This window comes from Anser cygnoides, chromosome 3, assembly GCF_040182565.1.
Source record: "Anser cygnoides isolate HZ-2024a breed goose chromosome 3, Taihu_goose_T2T_genome, whole genome shotgun sequence".
Classification (NCBI taxonomy): domain Eukaryota; kingdom Metazoa; phylum Chordata; class Aves; order Anseriformes; family Anatidae; genus Anser; species Anser cygnoides.
This window is the reverse complement of record NC_089875.1, coordinates 24418949-24442295: the sequence shown is the minus strand read 5'-3', so window position 1 is coordinate 24442295 and position 23347 is coordinate 24418949. Positions and strand designations below refer to the sequence as shown.

The 23347-nt window shown below is 40.6% G+C and overlaps 1 protein-coding gene across 3 annotated transcripts in view; it reads left to right on the top strand.

Annotated features, from left to right (window-relative positions):
* Positions 1–4162: 4162 nt before the first annotated feature.
* WDR26 (WD repeat domain 26) overlaps positions 4163–23347 on the top strand; it is a 31492-nt gene continuing 12307 nt past the window's right edge. The window contains exons 1-8 of one of the 3 annotated variants that reach the window (XM_066993698.1): positions 5191–5458; positions 6484–6583; positions 6716–6772; positions 13509–13645; positions 14251–14348; positions 15156–15312; positions 16853–16909; positions 19547–19685. In XM_066993698.1, the coding sequence (XP_066849799.1) occupies positions 6503–6583; positions 6716–6772; positions 13509–13645; positions 14251–14348; positions 15156–15312; positions 16853–16909; positions 19547–19685 (726 nt within the window). In that variant the 5' untranslated portion in view covers positions 5191–5458; positions 6484–6502. Of the gene's footprint in view, positions 5035–5190; positions 5459–6483; positions 6584–6715; positions 6773–13508; positions 13646–14250; positions 14349–15155; positions 15313–16852; positions 16910–19546; positions 19686–23347 lie in introns of those variants that run through there. The other 2 variants (XM_048057706.2, XM_066993696.1) reach the window with 2 other exon arrangements.

Genomic DNA, 23347 nt, shown 5'->3' with positions numbered 1-23347 from the left:
AGCTAGACAAGGTTGCTCAGAGTTTTGACCAGGGCCTTGTCCAGTCCAGTTTTTAGTATGTCCATGGATGGAAAGTCCACAGTCTCTCTGGGAACCTGTTCCAGTATATGACCACTTTCACTTTGAAATTTTTTCCTATGCACAGTTGGAATTTCTCCGGGTGCAACTTCTGATTTTTGTCTCTTGTCCTCTTAGTGCGCACCCTGAAGAGAAGCCTTGTGCTGTCTTCTCTGTGATTCCCCTGGGGAAGCCGACCACTGCAGTTAGATCCTGCTGCAGTCAAACCCACTTCCTCAGCTTCTCCTTGTACACCACCTGCTCTAGCCCCTACCACCCTAGCAGCCTCTCCTGAACTTGCTCTAGGCCGCTCTATGTCTCTTGTACCGGAAGACCCCAAACTGGACACTGGATATCAAATGTGGACTCACCAGTGACGCACAGAGAGCATACACCTGCTGGGTACACTGGTAATGCAGCCCTGTAGGTGTTGAAATTCCCGTGCTGAACTTCCTTCGTCCACCAGGACGGGCAGTCTCCTAGTCTCCTTCTCTGCACTCTGCTACTGGCCACAGAAGCTAGGGAGATGCAGAAGGATTTTCTTCCTGTAAAGGTCAAAGGAGGCATTGAGAATCTCAGCCTTCTCCTCACTCTTTACCACTAGGTCAGTGACTAATTCTACAGCAAATTTTCGTTCCCACATTTTTCTTCACCTTCCTTCTGCTGCTGTTCCTGTAAAAGCCCTTTTTGTTGCACCTCGCATTTATTCTTTTTCTGTTTCAACTCCAGCCAAGCTTTGGCTTTCCAGACTCTGCTCCTTCACTAAAATACTGCCCATCTTCTGCATAAGGTGATGGCCCAGTGTGGTTTGCTTACAAATCCTCTATCTACTGACTGCTTTCTAGGAATGCTGTGTAAGAAAGGTGGTTGTTTTTCATCTGTCTCATCTTTTGAAAGTTACAAGCATAGGCAGGTGTCTGTTCAAGCATTTATTTAGTTGGTACTATGAAAAAATGCCCTTATTCTAAACCATTCTTTCTTCCTTTTTTGTTTTTAGTCGTTTTGCTTCCAGTAACCTCAAATTCAGTGCAGAAGAAAAGGAAAAGGAAACTGTGTGTACAGTGGTGGTGGTAAAGGCACAGGGGGTTGAAACTAGGTGATCTTTAAGGTAGGTGCCTTCCAACCCAATCCATTCTATGATCCTAAGTATACACACATGCATCTGACAAGAGGAGTCAAATGGTTCCTTACGCTCACAGTGCAGCTTTGACTACTAATCCATCTCCCCATGACTTTCTCTATTTTGTAGTATTTCAGCTCTGCCTAAGCAGCTTCATACGATTACCATCAAAAAACCAGCCCCTTAATGAAAGAGTTCCTTCCTATTATTCAGATCTGGACTTCCTGCCCCATCCTCTAAAGCAAAACGTACTGTACTTCAGTAACATGTTTGATATCATCACAGCTGTATTTAAGGTTGCCTTTTTTTTTCTTGTGGGTGTTTACAAATTTGTCAATTTTCATTGGTGAACTGTTACATCTCTTCTCTACTTTTGGGAAACTTTGAAGTTGTCTGAGTACAATGAATGCATACGTCTATTATAATAAAGTCTTTGACACAAGAGAGATGTATTGTATTTAACTGCTGATTTGCCAAATTGCTCAATAGAAGCATGTTTATTTGGACTTCCATTAAATTGGCTGTCTCTCATGAGAGTGTGAAATAGAAGGTTCCAAATCGGTGCTCAACTACTGAAACATTTCCCAAGCATGGTGTCATTGTCCCTTTCCCATTTCTCCTTTTCCTTTCTGCATTATAAGGAGGAAGGTCTGCTAAGCCACAGACCTGTCTCAGGATCCCCTCTTGGTGATGAAGAGGAAAGAAAGGAGCAGGAACTGCTCCAGGAACTTTCCACACATGGGCTAGGATCTGGCTGAGGCACACTCTCCACACCAGGGGCTCTGAATCATTCTCCTACACTTTCATGTCAGCTGGGATCCTGAGAAACTTTCAAATGTCGTGTCCCAGCTTCCCCTGGCACGGAAGCCAAGGGCCTGTGCCATTCCAACACCGAGCTTCTTCCTCCAGTTCTTTGTGTTTCTACTGGGATATTTCCTCCCCCAGGGAAGGAAATGAGGTAGGGAGGGGGGTGTAAGAACTTTAACCGTGATTAATGCAGCAATATGTACCTCTTAAAAGCGATATTTTAGGTTCAACTCCAAACACTGCTCTTACTCCCTTAGAATATTTAATTGGAATGAGTGGGATATATTGCTACTCTGCAGGGGCCTTTCCCACCACAGATAGGTATATAGAGCTGTTTATCCATATATCACCCAGCTACAGTAAAGGGATTCTTCTTCTTTCATCACAGATATGCTCTTCACAGACTCATCAGCATCGTTCCTCCTTCCAACTCCTCCAACGTGACTGACACAGCACAGGAGTTGGTGTGTGGGAGCAGCAGGCTACATGCAGGTGATCAAAGCAGTGACTGATGAGGGAAGGCCAGGCTCTCCAGGCACTGCAAGAGGAGCACGGCAGATTAAAGCAGCTGGAGGAGCAGTGTCACAAACTGGTAATGTTGGTAAAGGGCTTTCATCCCCCGGACGCTGAGCAGGAAGGAATAACGGGCAACTTTACCTTCTTGAAAAAAAATGCATATTGCTCCTTAGTTTGCTTTGTAAGGCATCTCCACAGGCTCTGTGTTGCTCTGGGTGCTGTTCCTGCAACCTTACCCCGAATCATTGGATTATAAACTCAATCATGGCAACTGGAGAGTGAGAGGAATGAGGAAGATGACCTCAAGAATGAAGAAGAGACAGAGCAATGGAGACGAGAAGAGATAACAGCTGCGCTGAAGTGGCTAAAACACAAGCAATGCATTCTCCAGTAGTGGCTGGTGAACTAAGGAACACAAAACCAAAACGGTCCTCTCTCTCTGGAAGACCAATGTTGAATTTAATCCTACAGCCACACCTGGGCAGAACTCTGTGTGACAAAGCTTTTTCCAGCCTCTCCCTCTGATTTAAGTGTGCTTCAGCTGTTACCAGTCAAATAGCTTTTGAGACCTATGAACAGGGGTAAGCTATGGAATCTACTTCAACTGTCTCCATGCAGTCTTGTTTTCTCTAGTTTCATCCTTTTGAAGTATTTTGTCTCTTCACAAACTTCTACACTGGTCTTGAGGCGTTTTCCCTCAGTCTGACTTCTTCAAAGTTGTACTCCAAAGAAAGCACTATTGTCCAAACTTATCTTTTTATCATTAATTGGAAATATTCAGTGTTCTTTAAACCTTGGCTTCTGAAAGCAGATGATTAGATGTTAATCTCTGCTTCCATTAATGAAAACACTTATTTTGCTCTGCATTTCGGAGGAAAGTTTGAAAGTATCAAAGATGAAAATTCCAGGCTCTAAAACCAAACAACACACAACATATTCAAGAGATTGTTTTCAAACAGGATTTTACTTGTCTCATGACTTTTGACCAGAGGCTTGGCTATGGATTTCAGTTTCCATCACACAGGAGGCATACAGAAAGACACCTCTGAGCAGAGACTGGAAACCCCGAAACGCCCAATGTCTTCTGACAGACTATCCTGGCAAACACGCCCCACGCCTCAACACTTCTGTACCGTAAAACGTCAGATCCCGTGCAGAAACACCATGTCCTCCCTCTTTGGTGCTAACACACATCACGACTGCAGAAGCCATGCCTGGGTCCGAGCCCCACCAGTGACCAACCTCGGCAACGAGAGGCCGCTACGTCGCCGGGTATTTCTCCTTTTTAAAACCAACCAGACAAAAACAACCCCAAAACCCCTCCTGATTGCTTCAGGAAACTTCCTTAAGCCCCCTCCACCCTGGGGACGACCAGCTCCCAGCGAGGCGCCCCCGGCACACGCCTTCACACCTCCCAGCCCCGGGCCCTACGTGCACCAGGCGGTGCCAGGCGGTACCCCCGGGCCGGGCCGGGACGGGCCGGGCACCTCCAGCCGCACCCCCGACCCCTCACCCCGCCGCCGGCCAGCAGCGGCCCGGCAGGCGGCCGTACCCCCCTGCCCCTATAGCGCCCGCACCCCACCCCCAGCCCCGGGCGGCGGAAGTGTGTGTAGGGGGCAGTATAGGAATTTCCTGTGACGTCCCGGCCCGGACTCCATTAGGCTGCAGCTGGGCTGTGAGGAGACAAACCCGGCGGGCAGCGAGCGGAGCGGGCCGGGCGCCTGGGGCTGCCGGGCGGGGGCTCAGGGCAGCGGCGGCCGCCATCGCCAGAGGGAGCCCCGAGCGGGCGGCGGCGCTGCCTCCGGGACCCCCGGGGGCACAGGGCCCCGCTCCGCCTCCCCTCACCCCCGCCGCCCCCCGCCTCCCCCCTCCTCGCCCCCCCGGCTTCCCACCACGGCCGCTCTCGGCGAGGAAACTCTGGCCTCCGCTTCCTCCTCCTCCGACTCGGACACCGGCGGAGCCTCCCCGCCCCCGCGGAAGAAAGCCCGGGCCTCCCCGGCGGCGGCGGCGGCGGAGGGAGCAGGAGAGCCCGGGGCTTCCGCGGGCAGAGCAGGCCTCACCTCGTCCCAGTCCCCCTCGCTCCCCGCCGGGCTCGCCCCCGCCGCCGCCCCGCTCAGAGGCAGCAGCAGCAGCAGCAGCGGCGGCAGCGCTAGCAGCGGCGGCAGCGCCATGCAGGCCAACGGGGCAGGAGGGGGCCAGCAGCAGCAGCAGCAGCAGCCGCAGCCGCCGCAGGGCCCGGAGCTGGGCTGCCTGGGCGCCCAGAACGGCGAGGCCTCGGCGGGCACGACCGCCGGCGACCAGCTGGCGCACGCCAACGGGCTGCTGCCCTCGGCCAACAGCGGCGGCGGCAGCCCCGGCGGCCTCAGCGTCAACAACGGGGTGCCCGCCGCCGGGGGGCCCGGCCCGGCCGCCGCAGAGCTGGGGGGCGGCGGCGGCGGCGGCGGCAGCGCCCTGAAGAAGAAGAAGCGGCTCTCGCAGTCCGACGAGGACGTGATCCGGCTGATCGGGCAGCACCTCCACGGCCTGGGCCTCAAGTAAGTGGCCGCGGAGGCGGGGAAGGGCGAGGGGGAGCGCAGCTGGGGGCCGGGAGGGACCCCCCGCGCCGGGGCTGGGGCCGGGGGACCCCCCCCCCGTCGCGTGTCGCCGTCCTGCGAGGGGAGGGCACGGAGAGAGCTGGGCCGGTAGGAGGGCTGCCGGGCCCTTCGGCGGCCAGGAAGGGGCCTCCGGGGGCTAAAGCTGCGCTGTCGCTCCCCCGCGAGGGGGGAGCGGTGCGGGGGCAGCTCCTCCGCGGGGCAGGGCCCCTGCCAAAATGGAGCTGGAGGCGCCTTCCCCTCGGCCGTGCCCGTCGCCTCTCGGAAGGGACAGGCCGGGAGCTTCCTGGGCCGGGGCCGGCAATATGGAAGTCGGGCGCGATAAGGCGGATCGATAGCGGTGTGTTAGCGGGGGAGAAGTTAGCTGGTAAGCGTAATGGTGCCCGCACGGCTGGGCGGAGGGGGTGGCTTTCTGCAGATGAGCTCCAAGGTTTCGCTCGTCAGCTGGCAGAAATTAAACTGTCACCGAAATAGGCGGTTTTGTTCCTGCGTGAAACCCTGCATCCCTGCAGACGGTGAAGGCCTTTGCAGATTTGTTCCGGCCACATGTTTTTGATAATAATCTTATCTGGGGACCGGGAGCGAGCGTGTTGGCTGTTGAAATCGGAATAAGGAAAATAATTTTACAGTGGAGTAAGGGAGGCCTAAGAATTTAATCACAACACTTGTGTGTGTGTGTGTGTGTGCGTGAGTAAAGCTAAAGGCAACACGTCGTCATTTTGGAGCAGGAATCCAAAGTCTTCACGTAGCTACCACAAAACAAGTCTTCAAAACACTGCGGGATGGGTCAATTATAAAGAACTTAGTACATAAAATAAATTGCCCCTGACACAAGAAGCAAGTTTACAGCAGCAGACAACTCGTGACTGTTCATAGACGACACCACAGTAAATAAGCTATTTTTAGTGTAAAAGGGGGAGGGCTTACAGGTTCACGAGTTTGTTTATTTTATTTTAAGGAGCCAGTCTTCTGATACGTGATGAAGAAAAAATTAGGCCTGTTGTAGATGCGGTAGCTCTCTGTGTTGTTTTATGGGAGGTGGGGAGGGGGGCAGGGGTTAGTAGCCAGTAGCTAACAGGTTTATGGTCTGTCTCTTCCTTCATGAAGCCTATCTTCTATGCAGGGCTGGCTGTTTGTGGTGGCTGGTAAGTCACATACTTCATGGTACTTCAGTAAAGCTCTCAAACTAATTGATGACTTGTTTTAGACATAGGCAGCTGTTTACATGTCTCAGGCAACTGAGATAATCTTTTGGACAAGTGTCTGAATCTGGTCATAGTGTTCTTACTTTATTAAACTTACGTTTGAATGTGGCTAACTGTTATCATAGCAGGCGGTGTATTTGTGAGGGTAAAACTGGTCGGGTTTTTTTACACTGTATCTCTCCTGCAGCCAGACTGTTGATCTTCTCATGCAAGAGTCAGGATGTCGTTTAGAACATCCTTCTGCTACCAAATTCCGCAATCATGTCATGGAAGGAGAATGGGATAAGGTAACGTAGGGATTATAGGACTGTATTAACCACTGTTTAAATTCATAGTATCTGTGAGAGTATTCAAAATTCACCCTTCTTATATACTTTTTGTTTTGTTTTGTTTTGTTTTTCTTATGCCAATTTCTGCAGGCTGAGAACGACCTGAATGAACTTAAGGCCTTAGTGCATTCTCCGCATGCAATTGTGGTAAGAGACACACTTGAACTCTTTCAGAGCTGAATAGCTGGACTAGCTGTAGTAATATAATCTTGTACTATGGAGCTAGTTGTCCATAGTTCTTGTTTTCTTTTTTAAGTGGCTTGCATGCTGTCTCAAACATGACAATAATTTTAACTTTTAATTCATTTTTGGAATGTGAGATAGGAGGTCCAAAAGTATTAAGACTTGTATTTGGTGTACAGAATGTTTAAATGTTGTTAGGCATAGTTAACAGATAAAATATAAACCCTCTAACAGTCCTAAAATAAGTCAGTTTCCATAGAAATTGCTTATGTTGAATACTAATTTCAAATTTGAAATAATTCTCACAATTGCTGTGTTTATTGGAGTTAGGTTTTCATAAGGAAAGAGAAAAATTTGGAAGTAAAAGTAATACAAACGTGGAGTTGGCATTGTAATAGCACATCCCCTGTATATAGAGGCTGCTATAGAACATGAACAATACTGTTGCTTTTCCAGATGGCTTCTAAAGAGCAAATGTATTGCTGTTTGGGATTTTATTTAGAGCTTTTTCTCTTTGGGTGGCTTTTTTCAAAGATGAACCTAGAAATAGACATTTGCAGGTCCCGTGACTTGACAATTACAACAGCTGTTACAATTTCTGTTACTTTGAGGAAAGTGTTTCTTGGTTTGTTTTTTTTCTGTCTTGAAATCAAAAATGACTGCTTAGCTCTGTGGACTGCTTGTTCTGCTGTCTTTATTTGTTGATTTTAATGATGTGAAGTTAGGACAACCAGGGTTACTTAGGACGAAAAAAAGCGGCAATGTTTTTTGAAGTGTCTGTGCCTGTAAACAATGAAGAATCAGCTGATGGCTGCTTAGTTCTACTTCTAGCTGATTCATTTGTTGTCAAGACTATTTCCTGTCTGGTGGGGGAGGGAGAGAAAGAGAGAGAACAGGAAGTGAAGTAGGAAAAACAGATGTTTAACAAAACATCAGAGAAGTTCTACATGAGAAGTTTACATTCTGTTCTGTTAATCTGACCAAAACTTAACACTTCTTAATTAGACCAGTTGTACACTTTTTCCTATCTCAAAGACTTGATGAAAGTAAGATTTACTGTTCAAATAGTTCAGAATATCACATGCAGCTTTTGATAGCTTATGAAGACTGAAAGTATAAAACCACTGTGCATGAATATGAATGTGGTCATTTGAAGCAAATTTTCTCATGTTTTTAACTTCGGAAGTTACCAAGTTTCTTCATAGTATTCAAGTGCTTTATGTCTCTGAGAGTTGAGAGGGTTTAACTGTATCACCACTGTACTCTTCAGAAAAACTTATTGGGGGGGAAGGGACACTTGTCATCTGCTATCTTGGACAGCTTTGAAAGCATGCTCCTGTTCTTTAATGTTGATGTTTAGCTGCTTGAATAAAACTTGGTACAATACAGATACTTGATTTAAACTGAATTTTACCTAAGGCAAATATTAACTATTTAAGTCATTCTCTTTTATCTAAATTTTATCTGATTGAAGACAGATAAGTTTTAAACACTCTGTGTCTTCTTTAGTATGGCAATGATAATTTGCAATGATAAGTACAGTTCTCTCTATCCTCACCCCCCTTCTTCCCTGTTTTCTTGTATGCGATTTGAGACGATGGGTGGGAATTATTGTAGTCAGCAACTGGAAAACTAGCACAAGACCATTACAGGTAAGAAGGGATGCTTTATACTCTGTAGGTAATCCAGACTGCAGTGAAGACAGAGCTAATGAAGATGACATGTCCAAACAAGATGCTGCTGCTCATTTTCAAAAACAGAAAATGAGATTTTTTGGTTTTGTTTGACTCCTGACCTGTTACTCATACTGTATGACTGGATGTCTTAAAAATGTGTGCATACAAGAAGAATGGGTACCTAGAAGCTTAGATGACGCAGTGTTTAACAAAGTAGGGTGTGTGTGGTTTGTATGATTTTTTTTTTCTTAATGTGACCTGGTCAAAATAACCAGGATATATAACTTCTTTTGAAATGTCTATTCAGTGAAGGGGTGATAGATGTACTTTGAAAACTCTACTTCTGTTTTAGTTCCTGTGTTTCTGCAAGGTGCTATAAGTTCTACAGTTGATAACACTGATGATGAAATGTCTGCTCTCAATTTGTAAACTTTTGATGCGTTTTAAAAAGTGGTGTGTGGATGTATGTGTGGGAAGTCTACTATTTCTGTTTGCATCAACACAACTGACGGCTGTATACTATCAGTGTAGTCTGATTAGTCATGTTTATTTTTCCAGCATATAAGATACAGCTGTCTTGAGACAAACTGTAGGAAAACCTCTGAGTTGGTTCAAGTATGATAATTACAATTTTTCCTTTGGTTACAGGTAGGAAATATAATCTGTAAGCCAGCCCAATGTTTTGCTTAGTGTAGGGCTACTCAGACATACTATAACATCTCTCTTGGGTAACTAATTGGCCGTGGGAAGGAATCTGGGGATCACACGTGTAATCATAGTCTAGAATATACTTTTCAGTTGTCTGGGCTTTACTTCTTTTCACTTATTTGGGTTTTCTCCAAGTTCTGGAAGTATACAACCTGCAGCAGGCAATACAACATAGGCTACCTGTCTTGTCATGTGAGTGAAGTGCTCCACCTGCCTGTAGGGTGCCTCTCTTGCTACCAGCATTAGGGGCAGTTCCCCATTGGAATGAATTACTTTTTAAGTGACAAGACTTGGTATGGTTGAAGCCTTGTTAAATTCTATAGGGCAGAAAATAGTCTGGCATTATTTCTATTTTTTTATTTCTATTTTCATCAGTTGTTATTCTTACATTACCAAATCTTACATTTAAGTTTGGGATGGTTTTAAGTGTTTTTATTTATCTGTGTTGTACTCCTACAAGACTATCAAAGTACTAAAGATACAAGTAGTGGAAACCGGAGTTCTAGTGCTGCAGGTCTATAAGCAGATAACTACTGTGTTGAGTGTGTGTCTTGAAACATCAGGTGATGATTTGAGCATGTCTTTTGGTAATATTTTTCATTTCAAAGAAGAATTGTTTCAGCAGCATTTGTGTTTATTTTGAACTATCGACTCTTAGTACAGTAATGAAATTGTTTTGGAACTTGTCAAGATATGGAGGTCATAAATAACAAAATCTAATCCTTAAAATTAGGTTCTTATGCGTCTTAGTCTTTAAACTCCTGAAGATTCGCTACTGTAACCAGCGATCAGAATGGCTTATTTTCTTGACTATGGTGGGATTCTTGTCCTGTCATTTTTTACAGTTATTTTGCTGAGGCTTTTACCTTTAGTTAGTACTGGTGAATAGTGCTTCAGTTAGTGCTGGCCTATATAAAACTTTCTAGAACTTAGGCTCTGCAAGGGGCTTTATTACAAATAGTAAAGAACTAAACATGTGTTAGTAATTGAAGGCTGTAGTTTGGAGAAAGCAAAATGCTAATAGTATATACACTTAAACCGGACCAAAACCACAACTCTAGTTCTATTAATTCTGTCTTCATTTTGTCCCAGGATGACCAGAGGCTCAGCTTACACTTCTATAATAGCTTCTGGAAACAGTGAAGTGATGCGCTTTATCCTCTTCCGCTCTATAGAGTTGAAAGACAGGATGAAGTGGTACTAACTGAACAAGAATAGTCACACTGCTATGATGATACTGTTGTATTGGGATTCTTCCATGGCTTCTGTAGATTGAAGAATTTTGCTATAAGCTAAGTGATGGTAGTATCTGGATTTAAGTTGTTCAACAGTGAAGAGTGTAATGATGTTGAATTTCCATTGCAAACGCTGAAATGAGAACAACAAATCCCAGGCACTTGTGTTTTATTGTACGTGGTCTAATTTGGATTATAATAATTCTCATTTCCGTTTTTCAGAAGTCAGCTAACGAATCTGGATAATGAGTAAGCTGTATTTGTGCGTGCATTGCATCTGATCAGTTTTATGCTCCTTGTGTTCCACTTAAATAGTGGGGCTTCTGCTTTTACTCCACAGTTGTTAACATTATAACTGATTCTTTTTCATCCTAGAAGAAATTCCTTGGGCTCTAGAAAAGATGTTGTACTCCAAGTGAAGTACTTCTATCCTGAGAAGATGCAAGTAGCTAGCAGCACTATTACTAGGGTATATAGAAGTAGTTGAGAGAAAATGAAGGCAAAAGTAATACTCAGTGAAATGTTTGTTAGACAAGAGAAGGTAGTTGCACAAAAATCAGTGGTAGGAGGGAAGGAGTGTCCTGATATCAAAAATAGTTTGAAATACAAGGTCACTGAAGCCTGACTCTTTGCTTTAAGGAGGCTGTATTCATAGTGTTGTTTGAGCATGCTGTAGGGTAAGTTTTGGAGCACTTATCAAAATAGTATAGGAAATCAATTTAGTTTCCCTATCAACACTTTCGATAGCATAAAGGCAGGGGCTGCATTCTACAATTTAAAGCTGATTATCTTTTATTCTCATTCTCCATTATGTTAACAGTAGACTTTTACATGAAGTGTATGGTACTACGTTGTTTTGGATGCTTTTGTATTCTTAATATGCCAAAGTTGCACATGGCACTGTGATTTTTCTTACTTCAGTTTTGGTTTAGAAAATATGTTTCTCTGGATGACTTGGCAACAGCATTCTGCTTGGTAGAGTTCCTGTAATGGTTCCACACAATTGGAATTGGGATTGTCAATGCAAAAAATGTTTTGTAGGTTTTTCTTGTGTGTTTTCTTTAACTTTCCTCTAAAGAAATGAAATTGACATGTTAAGCTCTAAAAGTATAAGAGGGAGTAATTAGTAACCATATATGTATCTACCTTTAAGGAAAAAGACAATATAAATTTAGTAAGCACTATATGTAGAGACTAGAGAAGAAGAGTTGGAGGAGTTATAGTTTCTGTTACAAGCTGGAAATATGAGGCAACTTTTACGTGGTTATCATCGATGTCAGGTGACAAAGAGGAAAGAAAAATGGTATGTGACTACTGTCTGAGCACCTTCATGCATCCTTCTGAGCTTGTACACAGCTAGGAAAGAAAGCTCTTATCCCTCCTGCTGCTGCTATATAAGCAAACAGCATGAGGTCTGCTGGCCTAGTGCATGGAATCAACCACTGAGGTCAGTGTGGTTTTTTGGTTTTGTTTGTTTTTAGTTCTCTACATATCTCCAAAACACTATAAAGCTGCTGTTTTACCTGGAGGAGGGAAAGAAACAAACAAACAAAGAAAAAAAAACTGTGCAGTGATGCTCTGTTTTCACATACAGTTCTAACAATTCCAAATAAACTGAAGAGATGGATAGGGGATGTAATATAGGAATGCCTATCACACAGGACAACAGAGTGCTACAGACATGTTTGAACATAAATCACCTTTTCTCTGCAATGTTTTATGCTTCACAAAGTGGTGAGGTAATTTAATAGCATTGTATATAGAAATACTGTTCTTTTGAAGAACTGAATATCTCTGGAAGTTGAAATTGCTTTGTTTTTTAACTTTATTTTTTACAGCTTTGAAGCCTTAAACTTTCATGTAAATGTTAATAGGACAGGGACATCTTAAACTTCGATTAGCCCTTTATTTAAGGAGGCTAGCAGTGTGTTTGAAACTAACAAGTAAACATTGACCAAATATGAGCATGAAAATAGTGAGGTACTTGAGATCTGACGAAGCAAAGGAAACTGGTAATTGAAATGGTCGTGTATTCATTAGAAAAGCAGATGTGATTTGCTGCATTTGATATTTTTTGTTTCTCACCGGTATGTTTAAGAATGTACATTTTCCTCTAACTTGGTGAGTCTTCTTGTAAGAGGAAAAAGACATCTCTAGTCAACTGCTAGCAGTAATGCAAACTACGACTAGGTTGCAAACACTGCAATGCAATATATATATGAATATATAAATATAATATATAAAATATATGATTATATAAAAATATGAAAACACTGACTAGTTGGTTTTGTTCAGAAACAGTCAAACTATCTAAGAACTTAGTATAAATAAAAATTTCTAGGACTTTGGCTTTTTGACCATTATAAATTAATGCCTGCTTTTTATCCATAGATATTAGTTGTTAGAGTAGCAGGCTTGATTATTCTTTTTTTTAAAGAATCAAAAATTGTACAAGATGAAAAGAAAACTATGAAACAACAGTGATTACTTCTGATAACTGAAAAGTGAAGTGATTCCTAAGTGTAGGAAACTATTTTTTTTCCTTTGTACTCCTGAAAAATGATAAAACACCCAAGGAAAACAAATTAACATGTAATTATAAAGCATGACAATAAAAAAAAAAAATTGACACTGCCTGAGGTCTTATGTTATACAGCTATGCAAACGATCCATGTCAGCTTTGGTGTAAGCAGTTTGAGAACTTGTTGAGTTGGCCTGCTGTGTTCTGTGCTGTCATGCAGTCTTAAATATGGGGTTAGTTGCTTCTTTCTTGTTAGAATCTAAGATTGGGAAGCCTATCTAATTCCATGTTTGGAAAACAGTGAAAAGGGTGTGAATATGAAATTGAGACAACTTGAAGGGGGGATCTGAGAAATGAGGTAGGAGGATACCTACATCAATAACTTAATTGCTGTAGTGTTGTTGAAATCCAACAAAAAGAAATTGAGTGATGAAACATTACATATAGCTTGATTTCTGAAGGGCATAGTAGAATGGTTTCTACTGTTCTGTTTAGGCTCAAACGTTTTCTGAAACTTCAGTCAACCTTTTTCCCCTGACTGCTGCTTTCTGTCATGTCAGAGGATGAAGTTTTTGCTGCTGCAGCAGAAGTACCTGGAATACCTGGAGGATGGCAAGGTCCTGGAGGCACTTCAAGTTCTACGCTGTGAACTGACACCTCTGAAATATAATACAGAACGCATTCATGTCCTCAGTGGGTAAGTGTTCGGACTTTGAGAGCTCTTTCTATGGAATTTTCGAAGAAATGCTGTAGCTTTTGTTTTTGTCTCTTTTTGTCTCTTTAAAAAAAACTCACAGTTTTAAAGCTATTACCCTTTTGATAAATAAGCAGTAGTGAGATGTGCTAGCTAAAGTGGTAAGTAAAGAAAAGTGTTCAGTAGATAATATGCTGTCTTATATGCATCAAAATAACGATGTGATTTATGTATTGGAACCAAAGTGAATACATGTGTGCTCATCTGATCTTGAGAATTATTAGTTTGTCATCTTACAACTGAATAAGCATGCTTAAGTAGGTGAAAATAGCCTGGATTGTTCTTAGATGAAACTACTACGTTTTTAACTTTCCAAAAACCTCTTTGGGGCTCTCTTTTTCTATTGACAGTTTGTAGCTATCTGTTTTGAAATGTGTGTATGTGTTCCATGCCTCTGTTCCTGTCAGTCTAAGTTTAAGTGATTTCAAAATACATGAACTGGAATCAAATTGAGAGCATTATTTATCATGTGGAAAGTGGGAAGAATGTTTCCAAAAAGACTTGGTTTGTTGGTGTGTGTATGCTTTTTATTTTCTTTATTTTAACAGGTATCTGATGTGTAGCCATGCAGAAGACTTGCGTGCAAAAGCAGAGTGGGAAGGGAAAGGAACAGCTTCCAGATCTAAACTTTTGGACAAACTCCAGAGTAAGATGTTCTGGTGTTTAGAATTTATTCCTGCCTCTGTAAATCCAGTACACATTACATAATAATGTATTCCAGGGAATTGATTCTAATTGCATTTACTAGTTGTTTCTTTATAGTTCTTGGTTAAGGCACCCCCATTAACACTTTGTTCTTCTATATCTAATCTTCAGCTCTCATTTCTTAGCTCTGTTGCATGCATTAATAATACAAGTTGATGATTAAATGCCTGTTTTGGGGTTGGGGGAAGGTTGTTTTGTAAATGCCAGCTATATTGAAAGGTTGAAATTAAGTGTGTCCTGGAACCACTGTGAATACTAGTACTGATTAATAGCGGTCTGAGACTGTAGTCTCTGGATTTTGATTTCTCCTCTAATTTCTTGTGACTGGTGTAAAACCATGGATTTTGCAACTAGAATACTATGTTGTAAAATAAATTGTTCATTTTGATAGTAATAATTGAGAATTCCTCAAATGAACACAACTGATACTGTTTTATAATTTGACAGATTTTTGTTAAATACTGTGTTGCAAGTGAGTTTGTGTAAATGATGCTTGTTTGCCAGGACGGTATATACTGTAACTACAAATAACTTGCATATAGCTCTGCTTACCAGAAGTTCTTGCTGGTAATTCTGGATGTATACATCTTACAAGTATACATGTAAATATGATAAGCTGTGTGGGCTCTTTTCTTGTAGCTTTTAAGCTTTATTTACTAAAATTTCTTTGAAAAACTTTCAAATCAAGAAATGCTTTTACTTTTAACTTGATTTTGATAAATGTATTTTTCCATAACTTTTTTTAAAGCATACCTACCCCCATCAGTGATGCTTCCTCCAAGGCGTTTACAGAACCTGCTACGTCAGGCTGTGGAACTACAACGGGACCGGTGCCTATATCATAATACCAAACTAGATAGCAATCTAGACTCTGTCTCGCTGCTTATAGATCATGTTTGTAGTAGGTAAGAAGCCCTTGCTACTTTTAAGTTGGACAACAATGTCTTTTTTTCTTAAAGTAATTTAATTTTACCTAATGTTTACACAAGCGTGAAAAATATTGTTTTGGTTTAACTGGGAAAAGGCAGTTCTTGATAAATGAGTGAAGGGGGGGATGGAGTAGAAACTGCATATGAAAGACTTTGGTAGCTGATTATGGGGTAACAGGGTCAGACTGGAGCTTTAAAAATTTTAATCAGGTGGGTATGAATAGAATATATTGCTATTCTAAGCCTTAACTGCTTGTTGCTTATTACTTTGGGTAGTCAGTCTGTTTATACATCAGTACATGATTTCTGTTTTGACTGGGGAATCACTTTTACGTTACTTGTTCAGAATCTGCTTTCAAGCTTACTGGAATGTAGAAAGACTACTGAAGCACACTTTGTGAAGTCAACTTTCAGCTTTTGATAGTGGACAGCAAGGTGCTTTTAGACACAAGTTTGAACAGTAGAAATGTGCAGAAAACACTTGTGTTTAATATATACTATGAATGATAAAAAAAAACTTGAGAAAGTAGTGCTTTATAAGGTAGTAAGAACTGAATGTATCTACATATATATCAATGTTGCTTCTGAACCTTAGAAATATCGTACTCTAGATATAAGCAAGATGATGTTGGGGTGGTGTGTTTGTTTCCTTATTTTTTTTTTAACAAATACCTGACTTGAACAGTTTTCTTCATCCATTGAAAACTTGGCCAAGGATCTTAAAAACTACATGTAGCTTTTATAGAATACTGCTGAGCGTGGTGTAATACAGGAATAAGGGCTAGGACACCTAGAAAACGGGGGTTGTATATGATAGATACCCTTGCATGTTTTTTCATGTAGTAGGATAACATTTGGGCTTACAGAGGACTCTTTGAGTTAAGGTTAGTTCATCTGAGGAAGTTAAGTACTGTCTGATAAACTTTGTTTATAGAAACTTTCTGAACTCAGCTACTTTGACTATTTGGAATAATGTTTTTAAAGATGCAGTCCTCACTGAAGCTGTCTTAAGGCTTTAAAATTGTTATAGTTGGTTTCATTCAGGAAACTTTTTTTAGACTAACTTAAATTTGGCTACATCACATTAGTCAAGTGTCCACATGCAAGAAACTGCTAGAATATTTCCCAATTTAAGAGCTATTGGAAATGATTAGGTACAGGAATTGTGGCTTCCCTATTTCTGAAGCAAGTCTTAAAATCAGACCAACAGAAAGTGGTTTAGTCTTTCCACAAGTCCATAAATAACACTGGATATTCTGTAGGGGGTTTAAAGTGATCAATCAAACCTTAAAGAGAATTCAAGTCAACTGTAAAGAGCGTGGTATACTGAAAATGGACTAAATAGATTTGGATATAAAAGATGCCATATGTGACAAAGCTGGACTTAATTTCTGCATATATGAATCTATTTGCCAACTTAAAAGTTTGGCCAAACTAATACCAAACAAACAAAACATTTCAAAATAAAGGCTTCCATTCTGTCCTCAACTCAACCTATTGTACCTACCTATTGCAGGGGTCTGAGATCAGTATGTGGTGTGCTGTACATGCTGCAATGCTTGGGCATAATGAGGTGAGTTAAAGACAGTGGAAGCCAAAACTTGATTAAACTGACAGAAGTAACAGTAGTCTAATAGTTTAGACAATTTAAGTTCTGTAATATCGTAATGATGGAACACTGACAACTTTCCCTTGTTAGTTAGAATCAATATGTTTTGGATTTCTGGCACTATTTTGAGCAAGCATGCTCGAATTGCACTAATGGGTAAAACATTTAACTAACTCTTCACTAATCACTTCATAAGAGTGGGAGGTAGAAGGGAGAAGCTGCTGGGAGTGAAGGTGAGACATTCAATCTTGCTGTGCATCAGATTTTGGTAACAATTGATGCTCTTGGGGGTGACCATTTATATTTATTTATATATATATATGTATGTATACATATATGCACATACTTTATATATATAAATTTTATTTTTTACCTTGAGAGTCTTTAGGCTATGTGGTTTGTTTTCGTTCCCCCCTCCCCCTTGGAATTCTCTCTTCTAGCTTTCATGTAAATATACTGCAGTCTGAATTTACAAACAAATAACGAAACCCAAATGAGAAGTGAATGCTGTTGCATTCATGCATGCTTCTACTAGGTCAGTGTAGCATTTTTGAAAAACAACTGTTGTAGAAATTGAAACATCAGTCTTCCATTCTACATAAAGGGAATAGAAAAGCATCCATTTGGTGTTAAATTTAGAATTTTGAACTTCTTTATATACAATAGTAGATAACTTTATTAGATATTTTGAGTATGTGAACAACATGACTCAACTGTGTTGTGCTGAACAGAACAATTGGAAATAAAGCAGAACGAAAAAAATCCCAAAACTTTGAGCTACGATAGCATCTAATTACCTAGACAAGAAACTGTTGAATGACTGCAGCATTATTTAATGTATTTTTTGCTGTTTGTGAAGCCAAACATGCTGGATTATTTCATTAGTTAGATCATAGCTCCCACAGAAAGTTCTAACTGGATTGTGAATAGCATGGCTCAGCATGGGATATATATGCACCAGCTATATCAACTGTGCTTGCTACCCTTTCAAGGAACCTAAATGCCACCTTACTCTGAAAATTATGTGCTCCAGCATTACACTGCTTTTTTTCCCATGTCTTTAAGAAAAGCAGCCAAGGTTTTAACCTTTACAATACAAGCACTTCTTTTCTATAGAGTATTTCTTTTAATGAACTATGCTGAAAAGACTTTCCTGAGACACAGTGTGCCCCTTGTACTTTGTATGAGTTATGGAAAAGAATCGTACTTTCCAGAAGGAATTGCTGCTCTGAGGAGAAACATTAACTTATTGTAATATGGCTAAATAATAATAAAACCTGTAGGTACATGTGTCTGTGTGAGGACTTGTCTAACCTCCCTCTAGGCTTCAAGGCAGACAAATTTTCTTTTATGCCTGGGGCTTTTTACCTAGGGCTCAGGGTTGTTCTAGCGACAATCAGCTCCTGGTCAGCTTAAGGCAGAATAAGGCAAAATAGAAGTCTGTCTACTCACTTTTTGTAGAAAAACATACCCAAGGAAGCCAAACACAAACATGTATATATACAATGTGGTTATCCTCATCTGTCATAAGACAGGGAGTGAGGAACAGCATGGTGGCTTAATGTTGCTCAATGGTCTTTAAGCATACACTAGAAAACACCTTCTAGTAAAAGAAAATAGACTAAGAGAATGTAGTCACTATATTTAGCAGAAGTTACTGGTTTAAAAAGTATTTTCCAGGTGTCTATCAGCCTTGCAACCACCAAATTGCATTTTAAAACACAAATGTAGAAGTAATTTTTTTTAGGCTGGCTATCTCCAGTGATAAATGAAACCATATGTTCACATAGGTTATTGTTGTTACAATAACCTGTGTGAACATATGGTTCACATGGTTCCCTTCATGTCCCTGTAGAGTTGTGTTGCTTTGTGGTGGGCAACATAAAAACTCATCGTAAGACTGAACCCCTCTAGGATCCCTGCAGGTCAGAAAAAAGTGTCAATGATTAGGCAATTAACTTCTAGCCCATCTGAATGGGGGGGGGCTGGAACTAGATGATATTAAGATCCCTTCCAACCCAAATTGTTCTATGGTTCTAGGTTCTATTTTGTTATGTTTAAAGTTGTATGTGGTATTCTGCAAATAAAGTATAAAAAACAACTTACTGCAAGATGACATTCAAGAAAAAGTTTCATTTTATTCAACTTTTATCTACAATTGTTTCTAAGGATTTTGCAAGATATAGCTCGAATACATAAAAAAAGTTTACATGTAAATAAAATACTTCGTGTATGATTCAATGAGTATGTGGCTCTAGTATATTCTGTATGTCACAAAACTTTATATTAACAAGCTGTTACTGCCATAATGAGGTCAGTTTTATTCCAAGTCATATGAAGCAAAATGAATTATGTGAGGGGAAGAAGAGTAGCTCTAAGCTCTTAAGATTTGTTATGATTGCTCGGTGATAGGAGGTTTTTACCAGATAAGACGCTTCGTTCCGTGCTTATTTGAAGCAGCTGTTAATTGAGGACTTTCTAAGTGGTCTGGCTTCTAAATACATTTTTGGCTTGTTGTGTTTTTTCTAATCTAGCTAGTAAGAACTCTCTTTTACTGCTTTTCTTATTAACCTGTTTAATGTGTCCTTTTCTTTTTCCTAGGAAACAGTTCCCATGCTACACACAGCAGATACTAACGGAGCACTGTAATGAAGTGTGGTTCTGTAAATTCTCCAATGATGGCACTAAACTAGCAACAGGATCTAAGGACACAACTGTTATTATATGGCAGGTTGATCCAGTAAGTGTGCAGCATGTGTTAAAATGTGTATGACTTTGTGTCCCGTCCCGCCCCCCCCCCCCCCCCATCCCCTCCAATCTCAGCTTTCTCATGCTAGGATGGCTTGAATTTTGTAGGACAGGCTAATATGTAGCCTACTGACTAGCATATTTTTCTGGGATGTGCAAAACAGAAGATCACAGTCAATGTAAGTTAGTGAAGACATTTGAATACCTGATGCCCGAATGTACTAGGCATTATAGTGCCTGAAACATTGGCTGCCCTGGAACAGGAGATCCCTGTGCCCCTAACCAGCACTGCTACGTAGAGCTTGCTGGTGCCTTCCAGGGGAGCTTCTCAGCTTGAAGGCCATGAGAAGCGTTGGGTGAGAGTGGAAGGAGCATGGCAGTGATGAGAAATGATCTCTTTTAGAACTTCCAAGTCACTCACTAAGAGTACTTCAAATACGTGACTAAACCTCTTCAGTTATCCTGTTATTGCTAGAGTATTTGAGTTTAAATATCTATTTCACCATTTGTTACGTTATTTGAGTAATAAATTGTATGTGCTTAAGGTTGCATTGTTATACTACTTCGTGCTAGTTGCTATTGTATGATTTGCTTTGTTTTGAGATGAAGATTCAAACACTTTTCAGAATTCACTGACACACAAAGGTATACCCAGCCACTTCCATACAGACCGTGTTTTTAGTTTTTGATACTAACATGTGGCGCTATTCCTCTTATATTAAATATCTATACTGATACAAGATTTATATTTCCTACCTGTATCTATACTTTTGTAAATAAAAGCTTAAGCAGTGAATCTAAGACTGTTTTAAATTGTTTTAGAAATATCTTAGAGTATTTCCGTATATTTCGTGACAACTGTGAATAAACTAGAACGTATGCATACAATATTTGAAGTTGTTAATACTTGTAAAACACTATCAGAAATAAGATTCTTAGTTCTTAGTTATACATCTGCAGACTGGTATGCTAAGTGGAAGACGAAAGGCTTTTGCCGTCCCACACTAGCTTTCAGTAGGATTTGAGAGCAGAAGTTGGTTCTTTTCTCCCACTCTGGGTTAGGAAGCTATATAATTTTGAGTCCTTTCTTCTTCTGTGAAGATAGGAGAACTTAAAACCTTTTTGCTTGTATATAATTGTTATATAGCTCTTAAAAATTAACAAGTGTTAATTTTCAGGAGTAGAACTGTTGGGGATTGTTTATTACTGGAGACAGTGTGCTCTGAGCCAAGAGATACGCAACAGCGTAATCTGACTTCTGTACTTTGATTTTTACTGATTTTTATTAATAAACAGATCAATATTAAGTAAATTAAGGATCAAATGATTTTGCTGTTGACTGTTACTTGACTGTAGATGCACATCTTCCTTTTATATCGGTGGGTTTTAATACACAACAGCTTGGTAGTATGTTTCATAGTGACTTCCTAGCTACCATCTAGTTAATTGAGCCAAATAAATGTTTTGTGAGTGTTTAGATTATTTTAACACTTTGGCCCATGGGTTTTTATGGGAACAAAATCAGTAGTAAATAATAGGAAAGCTGTATAGTGTTCGATCTTCTGTATTTGAGTGCTTTGAAAAAACAAACAAACACCAAAAACCCAACAACTTTGAAACCATTTCAAAGAGGTAGACTTATAAGTAACATCAAGCCAGATAACTCTAATTGATTCCATATTTGCCAGAGCAAATTTCCTGTAGCAGTTGTTGACAATGTCTTTTGAACAGTTTAGTTTAATTGGGTTTTCAAGGCTTTTAGGCATTTAGAATTATTTTAATCTTTATATAAAGGATATAAGGAAGCATCCATCCAACTCTAGGCCAGAGGGAGGAGCGTACTATTTTAAAAAAAGTATTCTTTCACACATTAATTACCATACTGTGAAAAGAATCCTTTTTTCCCCCTTTTTTTCCATCACCCCTTCCTAAGCATAACCACCTTGCTTCCTTGTTTTTTCTTCATTTCATGTCACTGACTTCTTATTTCTTTTTAAGACCTGTCTACATCCCTTATAAACTCTCTTATCCTGTGCTTCTGTTTTCATTTTCATTTGTTCATTTCACTGTTCTTATGCAGATTCAGCAGCATTAAATAATATCTTGAGTGAGCTAGGTTTGTGTGTGGAATGCGTTATTTGACTTACAAAGTGCAGTAGAATCTCTAGAGCACAAAGGATGGGCACAGCAGGCATATCTAGCATGCATCTTCTTCGATAGATCTCTCCTTTAACTTGTTTCCTACAGAAACTTTTCTTCTTCACTGCTCTAAAAGCTATTGACGGGTGTCTTGCTTTTCAGCCAAGGACTTGCTCAACTACTGTGGACTTAAATTGATAGGCTGAATAGTTTTTTGTTCTGCATAACAAAAATCTGGCAAGCTGTGTGTAAGGGTTAGAACTGCTGAGATTTCTTCTGGTGGTGGGTGGGAAGCAAAGTGACTAAATTTGGGGACGTTTGTCTGAAATACCATTGACTGCTGTTTTAGTGAGAGCAAAACAGGGTATAGCAGTTCTGCTGTATCTGGAGAAAAGTATGAGAGCAGCATGAGAGAGGGATAGTCCCAAGTCCTATTATTAGAAGAGAAATATGGTATGCATCCTGTTCCTCTTGCCTCTCCAATGAGGTGCAGTAGAAGTGGCAGTCTACCCTTGCACTGGGATTAATTTAAAGGAATGCAGCAGTTGCAGGCAAGCTCCGGGATGTGGGATGAAGTCAGATGTGACTCAGTTTCTTTGCAGATCAGTGCAGCAAGAGACACAGCAGTATCTAATGCAGACCAGGAATAATAGAATGAGAAAGGGGTTTTGAGGAGGTCCATGCATTTGCTTATTTCCTCTGTTCTTTGAAGATTATTCTTAGCCTACTTTCTATTGAGGAATTTAGTTTTCTCGCTAGCAGAACTATCAAAGCTGCAGGCTGACTGAGAATCACTGAATCCCTCGCAGCTGGTCCTAGGAAACAGACCTTTGTGTCAGACTGTTTCTCTGTTGATAATGTTCTTCCTATAGAATCCCAAGTCAAGAGGTGCTCTGCTGATTAATGCTAAAACAAAAGAAAGAAGAGAATTTGAGAAATCAAGCTACATTTTCAAATGAGTCGGACTCCTTTTTGGAGAAGTATGAGGTATAAGCAACATCCCCCCCTCCAATCAAAAAAAAAAAAAAAAAAAACAACACCACAACCACCTTTTCCAAGCAACTTCACAAAAATTATTGTAAGCAGTTTAACAAGATCTGTTCTATGCAGCATGTTTCTGTATTTTGGAAGCTAATGTATGGTTGTTTCACAGTATATAACTGTATTACGTTCATAAGAAGCTGCTTGAAAGTCAAGTTCCTTTGACAAGTCATCAGTAGAACAGTTGTAGTGTAAAGGTCATGTAAGATACTCAGTGTGAGAAAAGTATGCTTCATTCACTAAGTCTGGCAGAATGAAAGCACAGCTTGCTGTAGTCAGCATTTTAAAAAAAACACCTCAAGTGTGCTTTTAAAAATATTTTTCTGTAAAACCTTTTTCTTGAGCAGCACACACAAGATACTCCCAAGATACAGTTTATAAAAGCATTAGTACTTAAAAGTTTTCCCTTCTCAGCAGCTGTGAAGGTTTTGGTTAATTCTGTTTAGCCATAACAATTTTCCAGCATGATTATGC